Source organism: Camarhynchus parvulus, chromosome 28 (genome assembly GCF_901933205.1).
Source record: "Camarhynchus parvulus chromosome 28, STF_HiC, whole genome shotgun sequence".
Lineage (NCBI taxonomy): Eukaryota > Metazoa > Chordata > Aves > Passeriformes > Thraupidae > Camarhynchus > Camarhynchus parvulus.
Window position 1 is genome coordinate 3,760,980 of NC_044598.1, and position 22,002 is coordinate 3,782,981.

The 22,002-nt window shown below is 51.0% G+C and overlaps 1 protein-coding gene across 1 annotated transcript in view; it reads right to left on the minus strand.

Moving 5' to 3' along the window:
• The window catches only part of ADAMTS10 (ADAM metallopeptidase with thrombospondin type 1 motif 10), an 80,146-nt gene that overhangs the window by 50,722 nt on the left and 7,422 nt on the right, over positions 1–22,002 (minus strand). The window contains 2 exon segments of the mRNA XM_030966749.1: positions 6,465–6,820; positions 11,073–11,384. Coding sequence (XP_030822609.1) covers positions 6,465–6,820; positions 11,073–11,226 — 510 coding nt within the window. The 5' untranslated portion in view covers positions 11,227–11,384.

Consider the following 22,002-nt stretch of genomic DNA (forward strand, 5'->3'; position numbering starts at 1 on the left):
TTGGGAAACACCCCAAATATTTAAAATCTGAAAGCTGATTAAGCAGAGGCCCCCAGCAGAGCCAAACCCCTTCTCTGGAGCCTGGATGGGGCATCCAAGCCCCTTGTACACCTCAGATTGGCCGATTGAGTGAGATTGAGGTTGCTCCCTGGTTTGCTTTAATTTGATATTCTTTGATTGATTGAGTCTCAGCTGTGAGCCCAGGCTTTGCTGGTCATCACCAAACCCACCAGGTTCTTACAGGTTTCCTCCTCTCCACCCTCATAGCAACATTGCCTCTACCTAAAAGGTCTGAGCAGCACCAGAAGTTTCTGGGAGCCCAACACCAGCTCCATCCCAGCTCCTGGCACTGAGTTTCTCCAAGGAATGTGGTGTCCCATCAGCTGAACTCCACCAGCAAGCAACTGAGGCACAGAAATGTGCCTGACATGGCTCAAAGTTGATCCCAAAAGTCCAACACAGCTCTGGGTGCAGACACACCAGTGATGTCCTTTGGATGTGACAGGGCTTGTCTGTCACTGTCATATTTTCTGAAACATCTCTTTGCCCAGGATTTTGCTCCTGGGAAGCTGAGAAGCCTCAGAGAAAAATGAAGATAATAATTATCTGCTTTGCTTCTCCTGTGTTTTGCTGCTCTGGGATGTGGTTTGGACATTGTTGACCAACAGGTGATTGTTTTATTGGTTTCTTGTCAATTGTTTTTACTTAATGGCCAATCAGTGCCAAGCTGTGTTGGCCTCTGAGGAAAGAGTCATGAGTTTTTCATTTTTATCTTTCAGTCTTCTGTAAGTATCCTTTCTCCATTTTTTGGTATAGTTAATTTATATATATATATAAACTATATCTATATTTATATAGATATAGTTTATATATAAACTATATATATTATATATATATTTATATATATATATATAGTTTACTTTAATATTCTTTTATATAATATAGATCATAAAATAATAAATTAGCCTTCTAATGGAGTCAGATTCATCGTTTCCTCCCTTTGATGGGGGTCCCAGCAAACACCACACTCATCCAGCTCCCTCTGTGTCCCAGGGACAGGAGCCAGGGTGGGGAGCAGGGAATTCTGTCCCTGTGAGCAGGGAATTCTGTCCCCATGGAGGTACCCCGTGGCACAGCTCCTGTGCTGGCTGTGGGTGGGAGAACCTCCCCAGGGACTGTCCCTGTCCCCTCTCTGGGGACTGTCCCTGCTGGGCTGTCCCTGTCCCCTCCCCTGGGACTGTCACTGTCGCAGACATCCTTTATGAAAAATCCTTTCTTTAGGATTTTTCCTCCTGAGAGGCTGAGAGGCCTCAGGAACAAAATGTAAACAATGGTTATCTGCTGCTGTGGGATGCAACAGGTGGATCTTTGACTTATGTTAGTTGTTTCTAATTAATAGCTAATCACAGCTTAGCTGGCTCAGACAGAGAGTCCAAGCCACAAACTTTTGTTATCATTCTTTCTTATTCTATTCTTAGCTAGCCTTCTGATGAAATCCTTTCTCCTATTCTTTTAGTATAGTTTTAATGTAATATATATGATAAAATAATAAATCAAGCCTTCTGAAACACGGAGTCAGATCCTCGTCTCTTCCCTCAACCTGAGACCCCTGAGAACACCGTCACACATCACTCCCTGCCGGGGCTGTCCCTGTCCCCTCCCTGGCCAGGCTCAATGGCTCACTGTGTGAGCAGCCCCCGAGTGCCGGGGGATTTCCTCCTGCCCCGGGCTCTGCTGCTCTTGGCTCGGCTCCACCTTTCCAAGCACAAGTGAGGCACTGTGAGCTTCCCTTGGCCAGGGGAGCCCAGCAGAGCCAGCTGGAAAAGCTTTGTGGTGTGGGATGGGGGGAAGGAGGTCACCCCCAGCCTGGGGGCAGAGCGAGTCCTGCCCCAAATCCATCCTGCTGCCAAATCCATCCGGCTGCCAAAGGGATGCTCTCACTCCAGCCTCTGCAGAGGCTCCATGCCTGCCTGGCACCTTTGTTTTGCGGAGATAACCAAAAACTCCACAACTTTTGTGAAAGTTATAAAGCTGGTATGTTTATTACAGTGCTGGACGCATGTGGAGATTACTCTCCTTAAAAGACATGCGTACTTCTGGGAACTTCAGGTCCCTTTTTATCCCCCTCTCAAATACATATGCATACAATTTCACAATAGATTCATACATATTCATTTTTACGAATTTTGCGTGACATTTGCTGCTAGTTCTTCTTTATCAGAAAGAATTCTTAGGTCAGGTTGACCTGCTCTCACAGCAGTCTCTCTGTCTCTCTCTATCACCCTCTGTCTCCTCCCCTTATCTCTGTCCTTCACTGAAGCAACTTCTCTGAGCCTAAGCTTTGCAGTCAGGCTAAATAGCGATGTTTTCTAACCACAGACTCAAATATGTATATTTCACCTAAATCAAAATGGATTTCTACTTTAGAGAATTTCTACTCTGTCTCACCTTCCAGCAGCAAGGCTTGGATGTCACAGGAGTCTTGGAATTGTCCCATCTCTGACCCCAAGGACTGAGCTGTGAGGGCTGGACATGGACGTGACACAGGGCTGGTGAAGTGGGTGGTGAGAGGTCCTGAGAGAGCTCTGTGGTTTGTGGGGGAGCTGCACTGGATATCCTGTGTGTGATTCACACAGGTCAGCTGCAGAGCGAGGAGGGTTTGCACTGTCAGCTCATACCACACTTGGCAGAGGCACAGCCATGGCCTGGGGCCAGAGCTGTGTTACAGAGGGGTCATCTGGGTCCATTCCTCCTCATCTGGGTCCATTCCTCCCCATCTGGGTCCATCCTCCTCATCTGGGTCCATTCCTCCCCATCTGGGTCTCTTCCTCCCCATCTGAGTCCATCCTCCTCATCTGGGTCCATTCCTCCCCATCTGGGTCTGTTCCTCCTCATCTGGGTCCATCCTCCCCATCTGGGTCCATCCTCCTCATCTGGGTCCATTCCTCCCCATCTGGGTCTCTTCCTCCCCATCTGAGTCCATCCTCCTCATCTGGGTCCATCCTCCTCCTGGCCTCCTCATCTGGGTTCATCTCTCTCCATCTGTGTCTATCCTCCCCATCTATGACCATCCTCCCCGTGTGGATCCATCTCTCCCCATCTGGTTCCATCCTCCTCATCTGGTTCCATCCTCCCCGTCTGGGTCTATTCCTCCCCATCTGTGTCCATCCCTCCTCATCTGTGTCCATCCTTCCCGTCTGGTTCCATCCTCCTCCCCGTCTGGGTCCATTCTCCCCATCTGGGTCTGTTCCTCTTCACCTGGGTCTATTCCTCCCCATCTCTGTCCATCTCTCCTCATCTGGATCTGTTCCTCCTCATCTGGATCTATTCTTCCCAATCTGGGTCCATCCTCCCCATCTGGGTCCATCCTCCTCCTCGCCTCCTCACCTGTCCTGTGAGGCAGTGACAGCCAGGAGGAGCAAATCCCCATGGGGTCACACCAAACCCACCAGGTACTTGCAGGGTCCCTCCTCTCCAATCCCACAGCAACATTCCCTCGACCTGAAAGGTCTGAGCAACACCAAAAGTTTCTGGGAGGCCAACACCAGCTCCATCCCAGCTCCTGGCGCTGAGTTTCTCCAAGGAATGTGGTGTTTGGGTCCCTCCAGGCACTCCTGCTCGTGCTGGGCTCAGGAGACTCCCCAGGAAAGCTGCCCCTGGATCCCTGGCAGTGTCCAAGGCCAGGTTGGACAGAGTTTGGAGCACCCTGGGACAGTGGGAGGTGTCCCTGCCTGTGGCAGGGGTGGAATTACATGAATTTTAAGGTCCATCCCAACCCAAACCATTCTGGGATTGTCTGATGAAGATTTGGCCTTTTGGCCGTTATTCTGACACAAAGTTGTTCAGAACCAAATCTTGCAGGCATCCCATTCCTGAGGGATGTGGGAGTTGGAGAGCAGGAGGATGGCCTGGAGCTCATTACTGTGTTCACAGTCATCCCTTTCCCTCCTCCTCGTGCTCAGCTCACCCCATAACCAGCTCAGGTCCCAGTTTGTGCCCAGCTCAGGTCCCAGTTTGTGCCCAGTCACCACCACAGCTCCCAGGTGCCCCTGCAGCATCACCTGTGCAGAGGTGGGGCAGTGCAGCTCCCCCTCAGCAGGAACCTGCACCTGGGGCCCTCTCCTGTCCCTTCCAGGATGGGTGATGCCCTCCTGGAGCAGAGCCTGCTGGGGATGAGGGATGGCACGAGTGTATCAGCAGTTCCTGGTCACCCAGAGCACAGCAAAACCTCTCTCATGGCAAATCCAGCCCCTTCTCTACCTAAAAACCTCTAGCTAAAAACATTCCTCTCTTCCTAAAAACCTCTACCTCTAGCTAAAAACATTCCAGACTTCTCTTGCCCAAATCCAGCTAAAAACATTCCAGACTCCTCTTGCTCCAATCCCCAACCCCACTGTCCTCGCTGACCCCGAAGCTGTGTCCATCACTCTGGAGGGCAGAAGGACAGAGTTCAGGCAGAGGAGAGATTGTTGGATGACACTCTGTCCCCCTCTGTGCCTGGCTGCATTCTCCTCCAGACAGCCCTTGGTGCCTCTCCAGAGCTAAACACGGCCTGGGGATGGAATTCTCCCAGTTCCAAGGGCTGCAGGGCCAGTTCAGCCTTTGTGAGCACCACAAAATTCCCTGGGACTGGAGCAGAGCTCCCATGTCCAAACAAAGGGCTTGGGAAGCAGGAGTTTGTGCAGCTCAGGAGTTTGTGCAGCTCGGGTTGTTGGCTGTGAGCTGGAAACTTTAGACTCTGTGATATAATGAGTCAGATTCTCATTTTCTCTTAATAACCCACAGCACTGTTCTGGCAGGGTCAGCCGGCAATAAATCAAGTGGGAATTCATTCCCTTTTGGAAGCTCTTCCACGCTGCCAGAATGCTGCAAGGAGGTGGGGCTGGAGCAGAAATATGAACCTGGCCCAAAGAGGATTTTTCTACCCCTCCAAGGGAGCCATCAGCCTTAGGATCTACTCACGGGGTATGTTTGCTCCATCCCTCCATCTGGCAGCTCAGGGAATGTGCTGTGTGAGCCAGAAATATCAGAAAATCACAGAAAAATAGGGATGGAAGCCCTCAGTCTATTCCCAGGGCTGGGAGAGCTAATGAATCATACCTGAAGGGTTTTTGAGAGGCTTTTGTCTGGCCTGTTCCTAAAGATCTTCCAAGATCTTGCTCTCTCCAAGCAATCTAGTCCAGAGCTCAGCTGTTCTTACACTGATGTCCACCACTAAGATTCCTTGCTGATATTTAGGGCTGAGATGTTCAATTTGAGCTGTCAGGACTTGGAAAATCAACATTCCCACTCTCCTTCCTGCAGCCTTGCTGGTTTCGAGGAAATGCACCTTGCCGCCTTCTTGATGGTCCATTTTTTCATATTGAAAAACAGATTATTTCAGGATTTTTCCCCTCAAAAGCAGCATTTTTTATCTCCTGAAACATGGACAGAAGCACCTGGGATCCCCAGGGGTGCATCTGCAGCTGGAAGGATCTGGATGCACTTGTGGCCCTGTGAAATCCCTGCCCTCCCTCACTTCTTCTTCACCAGCTCAGCAAAACATTCTTTGCTGTTGCTGTTGGAAAATCCTGGTGAGAGCCAGGTCTGGGTATCCCCATAGAGCCAGGATTATCCCATTCCAACCAAAATCAATGGGAAAATGCCCAGAAACTGGATTGGAAGTGACACAGAGATCAGCAGAGATCAGGAACCCCCATGGATGTCTGAGGGATGTCTGCACCTCTGCCGATCACAATGCCAGTGTGGAATATTAAATATAAAATAAATATGTAGATAAAAATATTATATATATAATATAAAAAATTTATATGTATTTTATATATAAAAATATATTGTATTTTATATACTATATTGTACTCATATATAATTTATATTAAAAGAATATATTCATATTGATATATTAATATTATACTATATATAAAATTTATACATACATTTTGTCTACTTTATACATATAAAATATTATATATAATATTTTAAACTTATAAAATATTATATATAATATATAAAATAATATAAAATATATAAAATAATATAAAATATATATTTATATATAAATATATAACATAAAGTATAATCTAACATATGATAAATATATAAATATAGTATGATATATAATATGTAATAAATATATAATATAAAATTTGTATATCATATATCATATATATAATATATAATATATAATATACAATTTATATAAAAATGCAAATATAATGTCTATATAAATATATAGAAAATATAAATATATACTATATAATGTATCTACTAATAAAATATAATATAGAAATATAGAAATATAGAAATATAGAAATATAGAAACACAGAAATAAGTGGGGTTTAAAAAATATATTAAATATAAAGCTTGCCACCAACCCCAAGCTTTTCCCACCACATGGATCCACCTGCTGGAGGACCAAAGCAGCTGGCACTGCCCCCATCAAGCCAAGCCAAGGCAGACTCACCAGCCCGTTGCAGTTGCTGATGGCCACCTTGGAGCTGAGGTACTGGTCCTGCAGGTGCCCAGCGTAGTGGCAGTCCTCGTGGAAGTCGTGCTGCCAGTCCATTCCATCCCGCTTCCAGTACTCCACGGTGAAGTGCTCGGCCAGCAGGTTGGAGTGCAGGGTGAGGTTGAGCAGGAACTGGGTGTGGTGGGCAGAGACTTTGTAGAAGACCTGCTGCTCCGAGGGCTCGTAGGGCAGCGAGCGCCGCGGCCGCGGCTTCAGCTGGCGGCGCATGTCGAAGGTGAGGAAATCGCCGTTCTGGTCCACTTGGATGGGGAAGGCGATCTCATAGTGATCCAAGCTGGAGAGGAATTCCTCTGGGGAGGGAAGGACACGCATGGGAATGGCAGCCTGCAAAGGGAGTTGGACGCCCAGCAATGCCAGCCCGAGTGCAGTGCAGGGGGAGGGTCATGGTCCTGCCGTGGCATTCCAAAAATTGGGATCCCAAGGCTCTGCCCAGCCTGCAGGATCCTGGGTGTCCTAGATTGTCAAGGAAATTGTATTCTATTTGCCATCTGTATGGCAGTTGTCTTCTGTTCAGTGGGCAGATTTCCTTATCTCTTCCACACCCACTCCTCCCTCTGGGCAGACATCTGCTGATAACAGCTGTTGAATGTCCCTGCATGGCTGTTAAGAACGACAGCATCCCATTGGGAGATGTGAGCCCAGAGGGAGAAGCCAAGCATTCCTACCTGGATATAATCTGAGATTCTCCACTGGATTTCCCAGAGGAACAGCAGCTGCCTCTTCCCCTGGATCTTCAGAGGCAGAGACTCCACCTTTCTCCAGGATCCCTGCTCCAGCAGAACCACCCCTGACACTTCAGGAGGGCTGAGCCACAATTCCAATGGGACTGCTGCCAGCATCCTGACCCACAGGGTGTCAGGTTGGGTTCTGACTCTGGCAGTGTTGTTTTAGTTTACTGCATTGCTTATTTTATCTTTTTATTTTCTTCCCTATTAAAGAACTGTTATTCCTGCTCCCATATTTTTGCCTGAGAGCCCCTTCATTTAAAATTTATAGCAATTTGGAGGAAGGGGATTTACATTTTCCATTTCAGGGGAGGCTCCTGCCTTCCTTAGCAGACACTTGTCTTTCAAAACCAACACTCATCCTGAAAAGGGAGTTGGACATCCAGCAATGCCAGCTTGAGTGCAGTGCAGGTGGAGGATCATGGTCCTGCCATGGCATTCCAAAAATTGGGATCCCAAGGCTCTGCCCAGCCTGCAGGATCCTGGAAAATGCCCCAAATGCTGCAGCTTGCAGAGCCTTGGGACAGCAGTTTTTGGAATGCAGCTTTTTCCTCTGCAGGTGATGGAGAGGAAGAGCCTGGCCCAAAGGGCCCTTCAGGACACCCTGATTGTGGCTCTGGACCTGCAGTGTCTCAAATCCTTTAATCTCCACTGGGCAGAGGGAATCCCAGTTTTGCAGAGTCTAGCTCTGAGCTTTGGAGAGTTATTTTGACCTGGATCCTTCCAGGAACAGACCCAGCAATGAGGTCTCTTCAAAAGGAGGCAGAAGGAGCCTTGGGGTGACAATGACTCAGGGGAAAATTTTATTTCATTTTCTCCCTCTGGGTTCCTCAGGACATCTGCAGCTGCCACAGGGAGCTGCTGGCTCTGAGAACACAAAACAACAGCACCACCCCAACCTCGCCTGCAATCAGAGCTGCAGGGGCACAGAGTCCTTGAAATGCCAATCCTGACATCAAAATAAGAGAGAAACCAGAATTCCTCCAGTGATGCTGAAAATGAGCAGGAGGAGAAGTCAGACGTCCCAATTCCCCAGCCAGGTCTCTGTCTGTGACCCCACCCTGCCTTCCCAGCTCTCTGGATTGGTTTTTATCACCTCAGCCTGGTTTAGCAGCTCCTTTTGGGGCCCTGTGTGGTGCCACCCAGGTTGTGCTGTGACAAGGGCACTGTCCCCAGCCCCTCCACCTGTGCTGGCACAGCAATGCATCTCTGCAGGCTGCCAAACAAACTGGCACCCTGCAACCTCAGCAGAAACTACTCCTTTTCAAAGGAAAATGTCCCAGGGACTGCCAGATTGGATCTGAGCAAAGATCTGGTGTTGGAACCCTGGTTGCTGAGAATTTCAGACTTTCTGTGCTGGCAGGCACTGACCCCCAAGAGAACACTGCATTGACCTGAGGCTGTAGAGAAGCTTCCAAAATGGAATGACAGAACTGGGATTGTGGGTGTGGAGTTTGAATAGAAATGTGTGATATCACAGGGTGGGAAACTTGGAGTTGAAGGTTTTAGAATACAGGAATATGTATAAAGCAAGATGGAGGTTTTAGGGTGCAGGATGGTTTTTCTTCACCACCTTCTTCTTCTTGTCCTTCCTGTCCTCCTCCTCCTTCTTCTTCTTCTTCTTCTTCTTCTTCTTCTTCTTCTTCTTCTTCGTCACCTTCTTCTTCTTCTTCACCTTCTTCTCCTTCTTCACCTTCTTCTCCTTCTTCACCTTCTTCTCCATGGATTTGGGTGGTTTTGTGTAATTGGATAAAAAAGTCCACATTGTGGCCCATGGGTGGTTGGTTATTGGGTTAAAATTAAAAATAATTTAGGTGTCATTTCTTAATTGGATAGTTTATCCTTAAAAGGCCTTGTAGATAGAGAGATGGGGCTCCATTTTTTAGTTTGTTAGAGTGAAGTGCTGTAGAACTCAGGGTTTGTGAGACTGTGACATAGATAAGAACTGATAAACATCTGAGTCTGAACAAGAAATGCTGTCTTGAGTGCTTTCAATCTCAACCCTGACAGAGGCAGAAAAGAAGCAAAGGAACTCACAATCTGGCTCTGTCTGACAGCCCTCAGCCCCAGAGGCTTGGGCTGAAATGGGAAATATCCATGTGCTGGAGCAGGACAGCTCCTCCTCACTGAGTGTCCTCCTGAACCCCTCATGCCTGGAGGGTTTGAGCATCCTGAGCCCTCATGGGAGGAGATTTTCCCTCTGTTCCCTCTGGAAAAGTCTTTCTGTGCTTTTTGCATCCCACTTGTTGTTGTTTCCTAAGCCAGCAGGAGGGGCCTGGCTGCTCCAGGGTGGCTGAATTTTGCCAGCCCCCACCTTCAGAGCTTTCCCAGCCATCAGAAGCTCAGCCAGCTCCAAACTGCACTCTCACCACAGGGCAGCACTGGAAAGTTTCCTTTTCCTCTGTTTTCCAGTGTGGGAGCCTGACAGAGTGGTTTCCTTGGCCACCAGGAATGGCTGAGCTCCCATCTTTCCTGACCATAAACACTCCTGGCACCTCTGAATGGTCAGAATTAATTATTAGGGTTTTAACTTCCCATGCTCCAGCTTTTCCTCCATCCCAGCACCTCCCTGTGATGGGGCTGGGCAAACAAGGGTGACTTTTGCACTCAGAAATGACTTCAGGCTTGGAAAAATTTGCTGTCAGAAGTGTTTTGTTTTCCTTTTTGCCTCTTTGCAGTCCACGTGGGCTTGGAAAAGAGTGAATCAGAGGGTGGTTTGTGCTCACTGTGGCTACAAAGCACCTGGGACTGGGGGTTGGAGGCTCTGATCCTGACCTGAAAGGCGCTTCCAGGAGGAAAAACGTGTCCAGAGCTGAGGGTGGGGTGGTGTGTGAGAAGCTGGTGGCACTGCGGGGCTGGACACTGCATCTCCTCAGGGAAGTCACTCTGGACACAACCAAAACCACTACTGCTGGGAAGGATGAAAGTTTGACAAGAAAGTCTCACAGATATGTGTGCTTTGCAGAAAGATTTTTGAATGTAGAATCTGAAGAATGAATAGAGATAGAAGCAAGTTTTGATATAGAAGAAAAGAGCTGCTGAGCCAGTCTGACTGTATAACCAAGAAGGCAAAGGGTGTGTTAGTTAGAAGGGGTTTTTATGGCTTAGAGCAAAGGATAGACCCACCTCAAACAAGATGTTTTTACCAAGTAGAAAGATAGTACAGGCAAACAAGTCAGCAAATGTTGCAAGTAGAAAAAAAGTCTCAGAATTTTCTACTGCAAGAAAACTGAAAAACAATTTCTAGCTTAAACTGTAATGTACTAACTTTTAGTGATTGGAGCATAGTAACATTAATCTGGTAATTATAGTAGTTATGATAGGCTATAGATAATAGTTAAGGTATAGATGGTTCTACTGTATTAAAATGCTCAGTAAAGTATCTAATGCAATATAACCAAAACCAAAGGGTCACCAGTCCTGCCTGCAGCTGGAGCTGACAGCTATAGGCACAGGCTCTGTTGCCCACAACCCTGGACTGCTGGAACGTCTTGGATGGAATAAACTGCATGTTGAAGAGCCCCTGGAGTCCCACATCCCTCATTTAGGTTCTTACAGTGGCACCCAACGTGAGGCACCATTAGTAAGAGGCTGAATGAGGGATGTGGGTCTCCAGGCCTGCCTGCAGCTGGAGCTGACAGCTGTAGGCACAGCTCTGTCACCCATGACCCTGGACTGCTGTAACCTCTTGGATACAATAAACTGCATGTTGAAGAGCTGCCTGGAGTCCTGCATCTCTCTTTCAGGCTCTTATACACTACACCATCCCATCCCATCCCATCCCATCCCATCCCATCCCATCCCATCCCATCCCTACCTTGTGACTGGAAGGGGAAGCCGGGGAAGGTGCCCCCGGCCAGGCCGAGGGTGATGGTCCAGGTGAGGAGCCTCCAAGCTGTGGCCATGGTCAGCGCCGCTCGCGTGTCGGAGCAGGGAGATCTGTGCCGGCTGGGAGGGCGCTGTCCCCACATGTCTCTCCCTCGGCCACCCCTTATGTCCAGAGAGGAGTCCCGGGTCCCTCCGCAGGCATCCTTGGCTGCTCTGTGCTCTCCCGAGGCCGGAGGTGGTGGCAGTGCCAGGCCAGCACGGCGGGGTCAGCACGGGCTCGTCCCCAGCCCCGGCATCGCCCCTGCGGAGGAGTGTCACAGACATCTTTTATGAAAAATCCTTTCTTTAAGATTTTTTTTCTCCTGAGAAGCTGAGAGGCCTCAAGAACAAAATGTAAACAATGGTTATCTGCTGCTGTGGAATGCAACAGGTGCATCTGTGATTGGCCTCATTAGTTGTTTCTAATTAATGGCCAATCACAGTCCAGCTGGCTTGGACAGAGAGTCCAAGCCACAAGCCTTTGTTATCATTCCTTCCTATTCTATTCTCAGCCAGCCTTCTGATGAAACCTTTTTTTCTGTTCTTTTAGTATAGTTTTAATGTAATATATATCATAAAATAATAAATCAAGCCTTCTGAAACATGGATCAGATCCTCATCTCTTCCCTCATCCTAAGACCCCTGTGAACACAGCCACAGGGGAGAGGGGGATGAGCAAAGGGAGGGAGGAGAAGGACTCAAGGCAGGCAGGGAAATGAGGAAAGCAGGGTCCTGGAGAAGGCAGGAGTGGGATGGAAGGGGAGGAAAAGAGGAGAAAAGGATGGGAAGGGTTTGAGGATGGATTAATCCCATCAGCTCTGCACTGCACTTCCGGGGGTTCTCCCAGCTGGTACCTGCAGAAAGGAGCTCAGGACCAATGGGAATCCTTTATCCTGTGGTAGCACCCTCAGGGAAAAGCAGCCCCAAGAGTGCCCTGGGTCACCTGATCCCTTAAAGAGAGCAGGAAATAACAGCACTGGCAGGGGGTGGTGAGCAGCAACCCAGAAATCCTCTCTGGGGCTTCTCTGGATTTCAAACACACTTTAAGGACTGTCGCTGCACTGTGGGAAGAGCTCTTGCTCTCGAAAGCGTACTGGCTGAACCTAAAAAAGTGATGGAAAACAAAGAACTCATTCAGGGAACTCACCCTCAACCCCATCCACAAATGGATCCCGAGATTCCAACCGCATTTGTTCTTTAAAACGCTCTGCTAATTGCTCTGGCGAAAGATTCCTGGCTTGCAGAGAATTTCCACTGAGTCTGAGGCAATTACCTCAAACTCGAATCGTGCTGGGGACTTGCACAAAAGCCTGTGGGGTTTTCCTCTTGCCCACCCACTCCATGAGTATGGGATGAGTGCAGCACATCCCAGAGAATCCCAAATATCCCAGCGGTGATGCTGCAGGGCATGACCCAGCAGCCAAACCCAAACCTCCCTGCAGGAGTGGCAGATCCCATGGGCTGGTGCAGGGCTGGGAAAGGCAGGAGGAGATTCCTGGGAAAGGAGGGATGAGCTGCTGGGAATGGCAGGATGAGATCCCCATGAAAAGGCAGGATGAGCTCCCAGGAATGACGGGATGAGCTCCCTGGGAAAGGCAGGATGAGCTCTCGGGAAAGGAGGGATGAACTCCCCAGGAATGGCAGGATGAGCTCCTGGGAAAGGCAGGATAAGCTCCCTGGGAATGGCAGGATGAGCTCCCCGGAAAAGATGGGATGAGCTCCCCATGAAAGGTGGGATAAGCACCCCAGGAAAGGCAGGATGAGATCCCTGGGAATGGCAAGATGAGCTCCCTGGAATGGCAGGATGAGTTCCCTGGGATGAGCTCCCAGGAAAGACAGGATGAGCTCCCCAGAATGAGCTCCCCGGAAAAGATGGGATGAGCTCCCCTGGAATGGCAGGATGAGCTCCCCATGAAAGGCAGGATGAGCTCCCTGGGAATGGTGGGATGAGCTCCCTGGAAAGGCAGGATGAGCTCCCCGGGATGAGCTCCTGAGCATGGGAAGAGGCTGGAGATGGGAGGAGGGTGCTCTTTGCAAGGTGTCAGCAGCCAGGGCCTGTGTGTGGTCCTCATCCAGTAGGGAAACGCTTAACCCCTGCCTTGCTGTGCTCTGGGCTGGTTCAAACAGCCCAGGGCAGGGGAGCTGGGTCCTCCTGGGAATCTGCCCCACTCACCTCCATGTCCTTATGGGAATCTGAATCCCTGAAAGTGAACTTCTGCTCCTGTTTTCCCATCTTTACTGTGCCATGAATGGTATTTGTGCTGCAGGAAGGACACCCAGCGCAGCCCAGAGGTGGTGTAGGGGAGGTACAAGGGGAAATCCTGGAGATGATTCCTGCCCCAAATTTATTATGGAAGTCACAGAATGGTTTGGGTTGGGAAGGACCTTAAAGCTCATCTTCTTCCACAGGGGCAGGGACACTTTCCACTAGCCCAGGGTGCTCCAAACCCCATCCAACCTGGCCTGGGACACTTCCAGGGATCCAGGGGCAGCCACAGCTGCTCTGGGCAACCCCACAGGGAAGGATTTCTTCCTAAAATTTCATCTAAATCTCCCTCCTTCAGCTTAAAGCCATTAACCTAAATTAAAGTTATTTTCCTCTACTAGTCAGAAACAGTTGGAGATGAAACACGCAGCTTTAAACACAATTTGGAGTTACATAATTTAAATATTAAGAATTTTCACTGCTTATTTACAGTTAAGAATGGCCAAAGATCCTCGCTGAGGCCTCCCTGGATTCCCCAGTCCCATCTGGGGCCTCTTGTCAGGTTTTCCTCTGCAAAGCCTGGACACAACATGAGGTGGCCTCCAAAACTGAACATCCTGTGCGTGGCCCTGAGAATGAGAGGGACAACTCGCACCTTGGGCCACTCCTTTTCCCTGGGACAGGTAAGGGGAATCAGGGAGTGGGGGGGAAGAGGGTTGGGGCAGGAATTCTGCCCTGTTCCACCCCAAAAAGAGGATGCTGAGATCCAGTGACAGCATCACCCTGTGGTGCCACAGCGAGGGCACAGCCAGGGCCAGGCAAAGCACGTAGGGGCTGAGGGAATTGTGCTGGAAAAGGGAGAAGTTGCAAGCAAAGCCCTCTCCTAAATCAGCATCTCCCAAAGCTTGTGATTCCAGCTTTTCAATCCTGCCATGGCTCCAAAACCCATGGAGCCCCGCTAAAGTGTTGTTGAAGATTGCAAGGCAAGATGTTTGCAACTGCCATCTGTATGGTAGATTATCTTTTGTCAAGGGGGCAGTTTGCCTTATCTCTCTCTTTGAGTGACCACAATCACACCTCTCTAGGGAGGGGACATCTGCTGATAAGAGGCTGTTGAATGTCACTGCATGGCTGATAAGAACTACAGCATCCCATTGGGAGATGTGAGCCCAGAGGGAGGAGCCAAGCATTGCTACCCAGATATAATCCAGAGGTTTTGAGACACCGGCACGGCTTCTCCACGGGATTCCCCAGAGGAACAGCAGCTGCCTCTTCTTCCACTGGATCTTCAGAGGAAGAATACATCCTTCTCTACAGAACCCCCTTGCTCCAGCAGAACCACCCCTGATACTGCAGGAGGGCTGAGCCACAATTCCAATGGGACTGCTGCCAACACCCTGCCCCACAGGGTGTCAGGTTGGGTTCTGACTCTGTCAGTGTTGTTCTAGTGTACTGCATTGTTTATTTTATCCTTTTATTTTTTTTCCTTTTCCTATTAAAGAACTGTTATTTCCTGCTCCCATATTTTTGCCTGAGAGCCCCTTCATTTAAAATTGATAGCACCTCGGAGGGGTGGGGAGGGTTTACATTCTCCATTTCAGGGGAGGCTCCTGCCTTCCTTAGCAGACTCCTGTCTTTCCAAACCAAGACAAGTGTATTTTCCCCTGGGCTTCACACGACTGATTTTCCCTGTTTTCCAGCTGTCAAACCCTTTTCCTCCAGGCCTCCCGTCCTCCCCCCTCGTGTCCATGACCCTCCCCGTGTCCCCCCTGCCCTTCCCGGCTGCTCAGCATCCCCCGGAACCACGACCGGGAGGGAGCCCCGCGCCAGGAGCCCGCAGCCTTGACCCTGGGGGAAGGAGAAGCGCTGGGAGCAGCACAAGGCAGGAATTACAAAAAATTCCTGCGGGCCGGGCTGGGGGAAGGGCCCAGCTGTGATCCCTCCCTGCAGGCAGCGGGGAAAACACGTCTCCTTCCCAGCGGGGCTTCATTCCCAGAGCCCGAGGAGCAGGAGGAGCACCTGGGGAAGGTGTTCTCTTCACAGGTGGATCCAGCTCCTCTCCCCGTGGGTGGATCAGGCTCCAAGGAGCACCTGAAAGAAGGTGTTCTCCTCACAGGTGAATCCTTGCTCCTCTCCCCACAGGAGGAGCAGGATCTACCTGGAGGAAGGTGTTTTCCCCACGGGTGAATCCTGCTCCTCTCCTCGTGGGTGGATCAGGCTCCAAGGAGCAGGAGGAGCTCCTGGAGGAAGGTGTTCTCCTCACGGGTGAATCCTTGCACCTCTCTCCATAGGTAGATCCAGCTCCAAGGAGCACCCAGAGGATGGTGTTCTCCTCACAGATGATTCCTGCTCCTTTCCCCACGGGTAGATCCAGCTCCAAGGAGCACCTGGAGGAAGGTGTTCTCCCCATGGGTGAATCCTTGCACCTCTCCCCATAAGTAGATCCAGCTCTGAGGAGCAGGAGGAAGGTGCTCTCCTTACAGATTAATCCTTGCTCCTCTCTCCATGGATGGATCCTGCTCCTTTCCTCATGGGTGGATCCAGCTCTGAGGAGCAGAAGGAGCACCCGGAGGAAGGACAAGGATCCAGAGGAACTCTGGTGTTTCCATTCCCTACCAAGTTTTCTGTAACCTCACTGTGCAGCTCACAGGATGATCCCGAGGATCACAGAGCCCCAGCGGGACACGGGGTGCCACGGGCTGGGCTGGGACAGCTCGGGGACAGCCTGGGGACAGCCTGGGGACAGCTCGGGTGTTGGGGTAGATGAAACAGGAAAGCCTTATAAATATGTTTGCCTGGCAAAAGATTTTGAGAATATAGAAACTATAAGCGAGATTGAAACGAAAGCAAGCTTTGAGATCCCTCAGTTACTGAGCAACTGGAAAACAATGGTGTGGCCGGCTGAAGGTAATCCCCTTTTGATGGAACAACACCCTCTGCTTGCAGACAGGCCCAAGGGTCAGAGCAGACCCTACAGCTTGGCAGAAGGGGCCCAAAGAGGAGTTTTTAAGGTTTAAAATGTAACACAGTATGGTAATGTAGTGATTCTTATAGGCTGCATGTAAATGCTATAGAATTTGTATCTTGTACTAGATTGGTTAGTGAGAATTAGAATATTCAACACAGGAGAAGATTTATTGTATTGTGACAGGAACCTCGCTCTCTTGCCTTTTACTCTCTTACCTTTTTTACTGCCTTACACTCTTATCCTCTTACTCTCTTGCCCTCTCATCCTCTCTACCTCTCTCTTTTCTCAGCCTGCTCTGAGCTGTGGCTGGCAGCTCCCAGCAGGGCCCTGCACCCAGGCCCTTTGCAATAAACCCCAAGTTCCACGGCCAGAAGAAGATTTATTGTATTGTAACAGGAACCTCGTCCTCTTTTACTCTCTCTTTACCCTCTTTACTCTTCCTCACTCTCTCATCTCTTTACCACACTCTTGCCTTCTCTCTCTTTACCTCTCTCCTCTCTCAGGCCTGCTCCAAGCTGTGGCTGGCAGCTCCCAGCAGGGCCCTGCACCCAGGCCCTTTGCAATAAACCCCAAGTTCCAAGACCAGAAGAAGATTTATTGTATTTTAACGGGAACCTCACCCTCTGATCCTCTCTTTTACTCTCTCGTTCTCTCTTTACCACTCTCTTTATCTCTCTCTCCCTCTTTGGGGCCTGCTCCGAGCTGTGGCTGGCAGCTCCCAGCAGGGCCCTGCACCCAGGCCCTTTGCAATAAACCCCAAGTTCCACCACCTGGCTTCAGAGATCTCTCGTCTCCATCCGTCCGACCGTGCTACCCCCCGATGCTCCTACACTCGGGGACAGCTTGGGGACAGCTCAGGGACACGGCGTGACCTTTCCAGTCTCGTGCCTCCCTCGCTTGGGCCGCTTCCGATCTGCTCCTTCCCAAGGAATTCGCTGTCCTTGGCAGCCTCGGCCCGGGCTGACGCTCCCGGCTCCCAGTGCCAAGGGTGGCTTTGGCCGAGTGAACCCGAATGACACCAAAGGGACAACGCCACCAGAGCAGCCAGCTCACCTCCTGCCACCCCAAACAGCGCCGGGAAGGAAGGGGCTGGGAAAGGGGTGAAATTCCAGCTGGGATGAAGCGAGGAGAGAAGAAGGAGCGGGGCAGATGAGAGCTGCTCCCAGCTGCAGACAGAACTCCCCGGCTGCTGGGCCGGCTCCAGCAGCGCAGGGGAAGGTAATAGGAAGCAGATGGGCGATGCTCGGGGCCAAGAGGAAGGTTCAAGGTGCCTCCTAGTGCAGGGAAGAGGAATTTAACTGCTTTTAAAGATGCAGGACCCTGCGGCTTCCAGGTTTCTCATCCAACTTTTGCAAATTATGAGCTCAGGTGTCCTTTTCTTTTTTTTTTTTTTTTTTTTTCCTGAGGGAGAAATAAATACAAACAGAGATTTCTGTTTCCAGCTTGCCCCGGGGGAAGGAAATACTTTTAGTGCACCCCCTGCCAGGCCTTCCACTGACATAATTCAGACATGGGAGAACTGGGAGCAGTGGAGACCAGTGGAGAAGTGAGAGCAGCACCCCAGTGGGAGCACTGGGAACAGTGGGAACAGTGAGAAAGCAGTGGGAAAACAGTAGGGAAGCAGTGGGAAAACAGTAGGAGCAGGACCCCACAGCTGCACCACCCCAACAGCATTTCTGGGCTGTGTTATTTTAGGAATGAAAGCCTCAAGGTTCTTTTTTTCTTGTGTAAAACGGGGAATTGACACCACCCTATAACCATATTTGGGTTATTGGGGTTATCTTGGTGCCACATCTCACAGCTTGGTCCCTTTTTGGCCCCAGGTGCCTCCTGACCCTCCCAAGGGGCTGCTCAGCCCCACAGCAGCCCTGGCAGCCCCTACAAACAGCACCACAGGGGTTTCTGCTCCTCCAGCTGCTCCAGCCTGGGAGTTGTTCCATCAGGTCAAGGTTTATCTCTGGGGAAGAGCTCTGAGCCCCAGCCTGACCCCACGGGCCTCATTTTTGATGGAATCCAAGTTAAACACAGCAGGGACTGCAGGGGACTGGAATTTGGGCTCAGGGGCTGTGCCAGGGCAGTGAGGGCACTTGGCAACAGCAGCAGCAGCAGCAGATTTTTCAGGCTTTCCTGAAAAAAGGACCCACAGGGATCCCATGCTACCCACGGTGGGCTCTCTCCTGCTGCCCTCCAGGACACACCACAGCCCCTGAGTGCCTGTAGCTCCTGGGTGCTGCTCCTAAAGCCACCTGAAGAACAGTGCCCCTGTCACCTGCCATCGCTGTTTCATGGAGGTGGCACCTCAGGTTTGAGCTTTTCTATTTTTGACATTCTGTGCTGCTTTAGTGGGTGGGTCTGGGTTCACATCAGGGGATGGTGAGCTCTGTGCACAGAGCAGGGAGACAAAACGATTCCTGCTCCAGCTGGGCACCAAGGACAAATGATCCAAATCTCAGGCCCAAGAGCACAAACAACGTGGGCTGGAGAGAGAAAAACAAGAAGGATGGGACTGCATGGGCTGGGGCTGGAATTGGACAATGAACTGCAATATGCAAATGGAGCAGAACTGATCAAAGTGAGAGACCCCGTGACCAGGTGTCCATTTTTGTGACCATTTTGGTTCATCTTGGGTGTAGCCCTGGCTGGGCTCTTGTGCTGCACAAGGTGCATCCATTGAGGCCTTTTAATAAATCCCTGCTTTATTCTTTAGCTCTGTCTGGTCTCTGTTCTAGCTCAGACTTCACAAGGCATCAGAGTGCCACAGGTTTTGGCTGTAAAACCTCAGCTGGAATCAACTTTCGCCCTTCCAGTGAAGACATTTTTCCTCATATCCAATCTGAACATCTCCTGGGGCAATTTGAGGTTGAACACTGCTTGTTCCCTGGGAGCAGAACTTGACCCCCCTGGCTGTCCCCTCCTGTCAGGGAGTTGTGCAGAGACACCAGGTCCTGCCTGAGCCACCTTTTCTCCAGGCTGAGCCCCTTTCCAGCTCCCTCAGCCTCTCCTGGTGCTCTAGAATTATCAAAGCAAACACCATGGAACATCCTGAGCTGGAAGGGACCCTCAGGGATGATCAGTGCAGCCCCTGTCCCTGCACAGGCACCCCAACACCCCCACCCTGAGCACCCCTGGGAGCTCCTGGAGCTCTGGCAGCCTTGGCACCATTCCCTGGGGAGCCTGGGCAGTGCCCAGCAGCCTCGGGGGGCAGAACCTTGCCCTGAGCTCCATGCCAAGGCCTGGCCCAGCTCCAGCCCTTGCTGGGCTCCTGTCCCTGTCCCAGAGCAGAGCTCAGCCCCTGCCCCTGTGCCTGGCCTGGGGAGGAGCTGCAGCCCCCGAGGAGCCTCCCCTCAGTCTCCTGGGCTGCAGCTGAACCAGCCAAGTGCCCTCAGCTGCTCCTCAGCCCCTTCCCCAGCTCCGTGTCCCTCCTTTGGGCACTCTCCAACAGCTTTGGATCCTTCTGATCTTGTGGTGCCCAAAGTGCCCCCAGCACTGGAGGTGAGGCTGCCCCAGGGCAGAGCAGAGTGGGACAATCCCTCCCTGGGCCCAACCAGCAATGTTCAAACCCTTCTCATCATCTCTCCATCCCTGCTCCTCCTCTCTTTGGGCTCTCTCTGCACACCCCAGGGCCTGGCAGGGGCAGGTCCTGCTGCATTTCTGTGTTTCCTGGGGGGGTCTCAGCCCCTGCACTCCCCGGGGCTCTGGGTGTTCCCTGCATGCTCAGGCACCTCCCCAGCTCCCAGCTGGCAGCTCGGGGCAGGTCCCTGCACGTTCCCGGGGATGGAACACACAGCCAGGCTCCCCCCGCAGGGCTGAGCACGTGGGGGATGCAAAACTGTCCCAGAGACCTCCCTGGCTTCCAGCAGGAGAACGTCCTGATAGTCCCGACAAAATATTTGGCCAGGCTGCCAAGTGGAAAACATGCAGAGCTGCAGATGGCAGAAGTCTCCCCTGCAGTCATCTTGCCAGCACGACAGGACTTCCACTGGGAAGTCATTTCTCAGCTCTAGGGCAGCACCAGGGGTTAAACCCACAGAAATCAGCGGTTTTTGCTGCCAGGAGCGTCTGCAAACTGCGAGAAAAGGGTTAAAGTCACAGGTCTGCAGAACACAGAGTAAGAACTTGAGCCATAATCTGCTTTGCTGCTCCAAGTGTGGCCTCTCTGAGGCCACGGCGAGTGAGGAATTAGAGACATGGAGTTATCCCTGTTCCCAGAGCACTGCAGCCTCCAGCCCCGAGGTGGCTCCTGCCTGCACAGCCACCCTTTGGCTGCCCCTCTGCTGTCCCCTGCCACCAACCCCAGCTGCTGCAATGCCACCTCTGCTGTCCCTTCCCTGCTGACCCCCTCGGGGCTGGGAGGGGGCCTGGGATGCTCAGTGCAGCCCCCCTCCCTTTCGAGGGCTGTTCTTTGCACACCCCAGTGGCTGCAGGTCCCATTTCAGCTTCCCAGGAGGGGAGGTGCCGTTTTCACACCGTTAAAATCAGATCCAAGCCCATCCAAAGGCGCTCCCCAGCAATGTGGGAAATGCAGACTGACACTGCCAGTGCGACCCTGAGAGCTGAGGGCTCTGAGCTGGGGTCTCTGTGTTGTGGTGTGATTTCATGGTTTGCCTCAGATACCCCGGGTTCCTCCCTGATAATTCCCTGCCAGGTGTGTCAGTCCCCTCTCCTTTCCCCTCCCAGCACTGTCTGTCTTGGAATTCCAGAAGGGATTGGCAGATTCAAAGGATGCCCTCTACCCCTGTGTAGCCATGATATTTTCTGAAAAATCCTTTCCTTAAGATTTTTTTTCCTGAGAAGCTGAGAAGCCTCAAGAACCAAATGTAAACAATAATTATCTGCTGCTGCAAAATGCAGCAGGTAAATCTGTGATTAGTCCATGTTAGTTGTTTCTAATTAATGGCCAATCACAGCCCAGCTGTCTGGACTGTCTCAATCAGTCACAAGCCTTTGTTATTCATTCCTTTTCTATTCTTAGCTAACCTTCTGATGAAATCCTTTCTTCTATTCTTTTAGTATAGTTTTAGTATAATATATATCATAAAATAATAAATCAAGCCTTCTGAAACATGGAGTCAACATTCTCATCTCTTCCCTCATCCTGGAACCCCTGTGAACACCATCACACCCCTGGGGGGCATTGGGCCATCCAGGTGTCCTTTGTCCCTTTGTCCCTCCCCTCCTGTCCCTGCTTGGTGGCTCCCGACCCCTTCCCTGCCCCTCTCCCCGGGGTTAAAGGAGCAGCAACCACGGGCTCAGGGAGTTCTGTTGGAGCTGGTGCTGCATTCAGAGGCCTGTGGGCCAGAATAAAGCTCTGGATCCAAACCCTCCATCAGAACCGACTCCTTTCCTTCACCATCGCCTTAAAGCTTCTCCACAGAGGGAAACCTGAGGAGCAGCCCCTGGTATGGGGGGAAGCTCCATCCCAGCACCACCAGAGCTCCTGCAGGCCTGGACTTGTCTGCAGTGCCCAGAGCAGCACCCAGCCAGCCCAAAGTGTCTGTGGGGTGAAACACCACACACCAGCCAGCCCAAAGTGTCTGTGGGGTGAAACACCACACACCAGCCAGCCAAAAGTGTCTGTGGGGTGAAACACCACACACCCAGCCAGCCCAAAGTGTCTGTGGGGTGAAACATCACACACCCAGCCAGCCAAAAGTGTCTGTGGGGTGAAACACCACACACCCAGCCAGCCAAAAGTGTCTGTGGGGT